Source organism: Gavialis gangeticus, unplaced genomic scaffold (assembly GCF_001723915.1).
Source record: "Gavialis gangeticus isolate Ggan-Ray unplaced genomic scaffold, GavGan_comp1, whole genome shotgun sequence".
Classification (NCBI taxonomy): Eukaryota; Metazoa; Chordata; order Crocodylia; family Gavialidae; genus Gavialis; species Gavialis gangeticus.
Window position 1 is genome coordinate 7,005,969 of NW_017728998.1, and position 8,382 is coordinate 7,014,350.

The window sequence follows — 8,382 nt, forward strand, 5'->3', positions numbered from 1 at the left end:
GCAGTCCTTTAATATGCATTACAGTGTGCGTGTCTACACATGCATTAATACACCTTAGATACAGCACATTTAGTTTAGTACTTCCTTAATAAAGTACTAACTAACCACTCAGTATTGAAAGTTATTCTGTAGTAGCACTGGTGCATGGTTATTTAGTGACGTTTACTGTGCATTAGCTTAATAATACTGCGCAGTAGGCTATTAGCACATTTTTTGCCATGACACACAACTACGCAGTGACGTTAGGCTAATGTGCAGTAAGAGTCTCATGTAGACACACCCAGCATGTACTCTTCTGATTTGAAAATGAATTTCAAAGTGATTAGCTGTGCTTCAGAGTGATTATCTGTGCAACACAGCATGGTCCGTTTGTAGAGGAGCTGCTTCTAAGGGCTGTGGTTTCTTTTGAGGGACTGAAACTGTCTTTCTTGCATAGCACAGTTCTTCTGTTAACAAGTGGCAGAGATCAGGGAGATGCTGAATGGACACCATTGGTGATGTGGGGCAAGAGTTCTCCTGTAGTCGACAACTATTAGGTATATCTTTCATTTAAAGCTTCTTATCACCTAGGTCCCACTGTGTGAAAAATTAAACAAAAAAGGCAATTAAAATCTTAACCACTGATGTGATGTTTTCATAGAACATGCCCCTGCATGTCCATAGGATCTCAACCACGACTCCCACCAAAGTTTAGTGATAAGAGATTTAACTCGTTAACTGATGTATTTGTAACTGGTGCCTTATTGCTGTCACTTCTCATTTTGAAAGATAAAGAGTAGAGAGGGTCAGGGTTTGAGAAAGATACATGTGAGTTAAAACCAGGCCCTAATATGTGCTGTATAAAACATGAGCGCATGTAGTAGAATTAAAAACAACCAACACTATTTGGATGCAAATGTTTAAGCTTTGTCTAAAAGATGTTTTGAAACTCATAGCTGCCCCCCCGCTAATTCTGCAGCCATTTTTCATCCTCAAAATGTATTCTCAATGGAAAAAGAAAGCCCACAAATGTCAGAGGTTCTTTAATTTTGTGCACGTGAACCAAAAGGAGAAAGCTGGATGAACTGCACTAGGAGTAGTTTGCAGAGATCTCTCTGCAATGCAGTCTGACCTTGGGAGGGTTAAAGACACCTCCCATTTGTCAGCCCAAGCCTTCCAGTGCATCTATTTCACCACTGTGTAGGAGGACCACTTTAAGTCCTCAGGTGCACATACTTTACCTGTCTTTAAAAAGCCAGTTGAAGAGCATCCATAAAACCCCCCTGGACTAGTCACGTAGTATCACATAGCTCTCAGTATCACATAGCTGTCCGTATACTTAGATGGTACTTACTTGGACATCTCTGTGGTTAACCTAAGTGCTTCTGCTGCTGTTTCACATAGCCGACCACATTATTGGAATTACTCCCTGTAGAACAAACCTTGGCACAATTAATTATGCCTTTTTTTAATGAAGAATCCTTTAAAAAAAAAAAAAAAGACCTCTAGCTCTATTTTGAATGAGCGCTGTGTTAGTTTGCAGCTCTTTGGTGGAAGTGTTGTACCAGTGACACAGTTGGGGAGCATATCTAGCCCTGGGTTATTCATGTCAAATCAGTTAGGAAGCATTGGTGTAACAAGGCAGGTTGGGACCTGAAATGACAGCTACGTTTTAGATCTGAAGTGTGTTGCACGCCTGAACTCAGAAGCACAGGCTGAGGCTCACAGGCCGTGTCTACACGAGATGCTGACGGCGCAGTTGCTACTGCGCAGTCATTTAGTACTTGCACACTCAAGGACTAAATGACGGTGCAGTAACCAGCATGACTGCACAGTAGTTCCCCACAGGGCTTCCTGGTGATGCTGATTGCACAGTAGTGCATTCCTACTGCGCCGTAGTGTCACATCACGGTTCATGCCCTGCGACGCTACTGCGCAGTAAACGTCTCATGTAGACGCAGCCACAGAGAAGCCTCTAAAGCATCACTCCCTATTATGCCTGGCCCCTTCCTTTCATAAACAGCCTCCTAAACAAACTGGCCCATGCAAAGCTCAGCAATAGAAAAGATTCAGTGCTGATGTCTTACCAAAATATTCCTTGTAGTATTTATGCCTTAGGTTGCGGCTATCTGGAAAGCAAGAAGATAGATTATGAGAACATATCTCTTGAACTATTTCCCATGGCTTAAATCTTTGGCCCAGTGCATTGCCTGAGAACGTCATGGGTGAATGACACTGGGGCTAGGATTTTCCCCTGATCCCCAACTTATCTGTAGCTGCTGCCGAGTATTGGTGTCCACTGGCCTCTGCGGAGCTCCCCCGGTGGATCCACGCAGCCACCGTTATCCCAGATAGTCTGAGCTTTACAACATCTACGCTGAACTTTATTAGTCATAAGGAATCACACTTTCTTAAATAGGAGGCGTTGATTAAAGAAGACATCGCTACCATCTCAAGACAATATCACTGGGTTCGGAGGCATGGGGGCAGACTAGTTATGGCGTCTTGCTATGGATCACTGAAGGCTGCCTCAGGTGTAAATTGGTACCTGGTCATTTGGGCTGGGGGAGGAGACGGGGGCCAAAGGCAGCCCAGCATGATGCTAACAACATCCCTTCCTTCTTTGTTGCTATCTGTCAAATCTGATGTGCTTTATTCGCATGAGTCCAATGGGTATCTAGGCTTGAGCGGTCTTCTGAGCCAACAGGTTTCTCTGCAACTCAAGTTTGAGCTTGGGATCTGAACACACATATATCTGGAGCCATTTCAAAAGGGCAGCAGCTGTTATGTTCTAGCTGTTCCATGTAGATAATTGAGAAAAGACACAAAACTGCTCCAACTTTAACCTTGGATGAAGCTCCAAAAGTATGTGCGTTCATACCAGCGATCTCCTTTTGTTTACCAGGATCACATTATACATGAAAAACTCCAGAGAAATTACTAGGACACCATAATTACAGGATCATATAATTATACATATAATCAGGGATCACAGGACATAAATAAAACAAATATTAAGGAGGACATTCAAAAGGAAAGTCAGCAGAAAATCTATAGGTTCTTTCATAGACAGGGTCCAGTTTGACGTCTCTGCAGCTGTTACTGTGATGCAGTAAGAATAGAGACTGCTAATGTTTTGAGCCTGTGATGATTTGTATCCTAGTATATGCGCATATCTTTCACGGAAGCTGCACACACTTTTACAGGTTGTAAAATGTCTCGGAAAATAAATCAGCCTTTCTGAGCTCCCTTGTTGGCAAACACTAGTGTATTTGACTCCAAAAGCAAGGACCCATAGTCAGAGGGCAGAAAACGATGTCAATCATGATTCTCTGCTGTAGTTTTATCACTTTAATGTTAAGGTTGACCATCCCATGCAGAAAGGAATAAATGTGTTCCTGCCAAAAATTAAATGGATGGACATGGACATGCCCATGTAGAACAAACATTCAGGGATGACTCCACAGCTGCTGTAAGTTACTATAGATTAAAGTCAAGATTTTAATTAGGCTACACTCATTTACATCAGCTAAGGATATGGCTCACAGTCCAAAATGCGATGTGCTGCACACAGAATAACAAACAGAGCTGCTATAAGGAGTTAGTTGTGGGACTGTTACTGAAAACTGCCAAGCAATTGCTTCCTTTTGAGCTCCATGGGGATACAAGTGCTATCACCTCCCAAGAGGTCCTTAAAGATCATGTAGAAGAGGTGATGTACTGACTGTGTCCTTTAAATTTTTCCAAGGCTTCAGTTTAGTTCTCTCTAATTTAAAGCATCTAATCTCTCATTTAACGTTTTCTTCCGAATTAAGTGATTTTGCTCCTTGCATCCTCTTGGTCTCAAGTATTGTACTTGGATGATGAAGCAAACATACTGCAAAAACTAGCCATAAAAACATATGCTTCAAATTCTGTCCCTGCTTTCATATTGGCCATCCACTGATCTTAAGCCCAAATCAATGGCTTGATCAACAGCATCATGACCACAGGACTCTTGTTTCTTGAAGCACCCACTCAATTGAGACACGAGAAATGGAGGGATGGCAGAGGTGATAATGTACAGCCTTCTCCATAGCAGAGGCCTTTCCTTTTTGGGGCTGGAAGTGTAATGCCTCCAGAAGCAGCCTTGAGGAGGGTAGAAAGGTCAGATTTGTGGCTAGAGAAAACTGGCATTAAAGATGGAGGAAATGCAAACCTAGGAACCCTGCGTTACCTAACCTGATATTTTGAAAGTCTCTACTTCAGGACAGAGGTGTCCCTCAATGTAGTCCCTTACAATATGAGTAGAAAGATGTTTTCTAATGAACTGACCAGGATTTCCACGTTGCTTGATACATTGTCCCCTGTTGGGAATCCCTTCGGCTGTGTTGCCAGGATTAATGATGTGGCATTCGTATCCTGTTGGACAATGCAGAGGCTCATCTCCATCCTCAGTAGTGCTGCAGGACTCAGCTGGAAAATAAGCCCCCAAGTCATAAACTTAGACTGTACTAACTTGGAGAATCAGACAGTAACATGGTGGTGTCCTTCTCTAGCCCCTCACACCCAGTAATCCCAAGGTGCTTCCCAAGCCCTGAACACATACAGAGAGGTTGGCAGAGAATGGCTTTGACACATCCCTGGAGCCTCTTGCCTCTGACAGTGGCCAGCACCAGATGCTTCAGGGCAAGGTGAAAGAACCCCACAAAAGGCAAAGGAGAGAGAAAATTCCCCCAAAACTATGCCTCACCTTTGCCTCTAGCATAGAGTAATTAGCTTGAACCCCAAGTCAGGTTTTCCAAGTCCTTCAAGAACTGTTGACTAGCTCATTCAACCCAAAAAGCAGGTCATTGTAGGCTCACTGCATCCACTTGAAAAGTACAGCAGGGTTAGGAGCCTTCCTGGAAGACTTCAGGCCTGCATTTCTCCATATAAACCTGCTTTCTACGGTCAATCACGCATGCCTGGGAAACACAAAATCACATGGGCGACTAACATTGAGGCCAGAATCTGAATGTCTGAAACCCCAAGGTCTAAAAGATTGGCTGAAGATCATTTAATGGACAATTAATTTACGGGAAGTCTCTTTCCAGGCTAACACTGATTGATTGCCTTTGTTACTCAGTGCAGATGAAGTGGTGTTACAGAGAAACTTGAGGTGCTGAACTGAGACCGCAGCCTCTCCAAAACTGCTTTGGGAAGGGATGATTGATCAACACTGAGCTGCATCTCACTAGGGTTGGTTGAAAGCTGGATTATCAGTTCCCAGGGGAAAGCCTGATTTTTTTTCCTCCCTCCTTTCGAAATGTTTTGTTTTGAAAATTTCTAAACAAAATTTGACCGATGGAGCCCATGCTTTGGCTTATCTGTAGCTGAGCCCCCAAATTCATATGAGCCTGACTAGCTGCAGGGAAGTCAAGAGCACTCCCAGAGTCTCTGGGACTCCAGGTTCCTCCCAGTCCCATGAACCATGGATGCCAGCCTCTCCAGCAGCCTGTCAGATGAACGAGTAGGAAACCTGCCTATGTCATGGATTTCATAGACATTAGGACTGGAAGGGACCTCGGAAGATCATTGGGTCCGGCCCCCTGCCCCAGGGGCAGGAAGTCAGCTGGGGTCAAAGGATCCCAGCAAGATATGAGTCCAAACACTTCTTAAAAGAGTCTGGAGTAGTTGCTTGCACCATCTCTGGGGGAGTCTATTCCAGGCCGTGGGGGCTTGGACAGTAAAGAAGTTTTTCCTCATGCCCAGCCTAAAATGGTCTTGGAGGAGACTTGTTGGATGTCTACCAAGAATATATTTCCACAGAATATTTCCATTTTGCCAAATTGGCATTTTTTGAAGATCTGTTTTGTTGGACCTTTCTCTGATCTGCTCTATAGCTAACTTGCATGTTTTCCAAACCACAGTCCTTTGTACAACAGTATCCAATAACCAATATTACACAGGTGATTAAAATGCCAAGAGTGACACAAACCGTACCTTGTAACACTTCCTCTGGTCCATCTAACAACCAACCATTTCCTCCCAGCCAGCGTGGCTTGGGTTGCACCAACCAGTCTAAAACTATTTTTAAAAAAGCACAGTATCAAGGATGAGCAATCATTGGACACACAGTTAGTTTTACAAAACTGATTTCCCCCACCCCGATCAGTACTGTACCTAGACCCCTGGCAGCCCCAAGCAAACTTTTAATATTAGGCCCCCCTTTGCCAGAGAGAATGAAAATAATAATAATAATAATAATAAAAAATACCATTTTCAGGCCCACTTTCTGTCTGGGCCCCGGGCGGCTGCCCAGTCTGCCCCACGCCCGTGTCTGGCCCTGCTCCTGATCAGGCAGCACCTCTTGGAAGGATTTAACTGGGTTTGTTTCAATAAGATCTGCCCTTGTTCAGATTGCCTCTAGGAGCAGCAGCTCCCATCAAGAAGACCTGCCTCATAGCATCACAAAGGTCGTAACTTTTGTTTCCTTTGGAGGCATAGTCTCAGACCCCCACTCCTCCCCCTAAACTTAAGGTAGGCTTATCTACTTTCTACTGCCTGCAATTATGCTGGACCTATTTTATTTGCCTCTTGTCAAAAATGCAAACATTTCTATCTGATGCAGTTGGATCATGCAGGCTGCTGTACCTGGAGGGGGTTGCACCGATTCTAAGCATGCGTAGATGCATCCGTTGTAACAGCAGCGCTTGTGTCTTTCACACTCTGAATCTGAGCGGCAGCTGGGCACTTCGCATGCTTGGTCCGGCAAAGTCTGGGGGGGCGGGGGGCAGCGGTCATTCTTCTGGTAGTGGGCACTGTGAGAATGAAGAGGGTACTCATAATCCTTGCAGAAGAGAAAAAGGGAGAACAAAGATTTGGCATAAGGAGAGTGTGTGGTCAACACCAAACACATTGTAACTTGCAATAGATGGGGCGATGGACAGGACTGTTCATATTTCTTTTTGTTACTGAATAACACTGGTGGTTTGGCTGAGGCTATTTGGGGAAGGAGAAGTCCTCCCTGGAACCCCACCAACCAGTGTGGGCACAGGATTTGGGGTTCATTGACCCTAGCACCAGAGAAGGCACAGTGTTGGGGGTACATAGGCCCCAGCACCAGTGTGGGCATGGGATTTTGGGGTGCACTGACCCTGGCACCAGAGGGCACGATCTTAAAACATCAGGGTGGTCTGGTGCACCTGAGGTGCAATTTCTTTTTTTTTTTTTGTTTGGACTGAGACGCTTACATCCCCTTGGCTGTGGGGCCAGTGGCCAGGCCTCTAGGCCAGGGAGGCTGGGCTCCAGATTGGAGCAGAAAAAAGGGCCACTAGCCTCAAGACAACAAAAGGCTAGAGCCCCATAGTCAAACCCTGTTTGGAGGGTGTAGACGGGGAGGCCTAGCTAGAGAAAGACTGGAGTCAAGCCCTGTGGAGGTGAAAGACCCCAACATACAAAATATAATAGGCAGTCTCCCACTTACAAGAACATCAGCATAATAGTTTCCATCAAGACGTGGCAGACGAGTAGAGAGCTGGACATAAGAACCTTAAAGGGAACTCCAAGGGCGCCCTATGTAAGGCGCAGATTAACAGGGAAGATGGTGCTGGGGAGAGAAACCTGTTACAAACCCCATGGTACATTCAGCCTGGGAAACACCTCCTTCCTTCTCCCCTCTACCTCCTACAGGAAGCCAGGAGCAGGAGGAACAGAATTTGTAAAGGATGGGAGGAATCTCCCCATTTTTTATTTTTTATTTTGCTGATGCTCCTTCAGCCTCAGCTTTGTCACTCCCCTTGTGAGTGGCTCAGTATAGTGGCAATAATCATGGCTCTGGGTCCAATGATCACACCTATCGCTACACAGCTATACAGATAGACTTGTAGCCCTCAGCTTTTGTGGGGCGCCATTTTATTTGGCACCAGCTGTCCCCTTGGATCCCCAAAGCAGTTGAAGAGCTGTGGTTCCCACCAGAAAGGAGAAAAGGTTTTCCCTGAGTCCAAATATGTTGGCTCAAATCCTCGCTCAGGCTCTAGCGGAGGAGCATACAGTACAACCCCAGAATGATGGGTATGCTCATACATACACACCAAACTGGAATGAAACCTTTCTTGAAAACTTTCAGCCTTCTGCTGTTGGTGTCTTGGTCCAGATCCATGGGCTGTTAGAGCAACCTGAGTGTAGCTCTTTCATGTAATAGCTGCTACGTACTGTAAGGCGTCAACTGGGGAAGTGGACAATGAAGGAAAGTCCAGCCGTGTCCTTTCCCTGACCACATACATTTTCCTCATAGAGAAAATTTGCTATTGGGTTGCTCTAGAGAGGTTATGCCAATAAGGTTAGCTACTCTATGGCTTGGAGTAATAAGGGTTGGCTCTGTTACTGAAGCAGTTGTTCTGTGGCTAGCTATGCCAGCCTTCGAGCCATTTTATGCCAGCA

At 45.1% G+C, this 8,382-nt stretch overlaps 1 protein-coding gene across 1 annotated transcript in view; it reads right to left on the minus strand.

Annotated features, from left to right (window-relative positions):
* Positions 1 to 210: 210 nt before the first annotated feature.
* The window catches only part of WFDC1 (WAP four-disulfide core domain 1), a 21,690-nt gene continuing 13,518 nt past the window's right edge, over positions 211 to 8,382 (minus strand). Inside the window, exons 2-7 of the mRNA XM_019505463.1 lie at positions 6,595 to 6,790; positions 5,944 to 6,027; positions 4,294 to 4,434; positions 2,067 to 2,108; positions 1,334 to 1,408; positions 211 to 576 (exon numbers count right to left, since the gene is read on the minus strand). Coding sequence (XP_019361008.1) covers positions 1,350 to 1,408; positions 2,067 to 2,108; positions 4,294 to 4,434; positions 5,944 to 6,027; positions 6,595 to 6,790 — 522 coding nt within the window. The 3' untranslated portion in view covers positions 211 to 576; positions 1,334 to 1,349. The remainder of the gene's footprint in view (positions 577 to 1,333; positions 1,409 to 2,066; positions 2,109 to 4,293; positions 4,435 to 5,943; positions 6,028 to 6,594; positions 6,791 to 8,382) is intronic.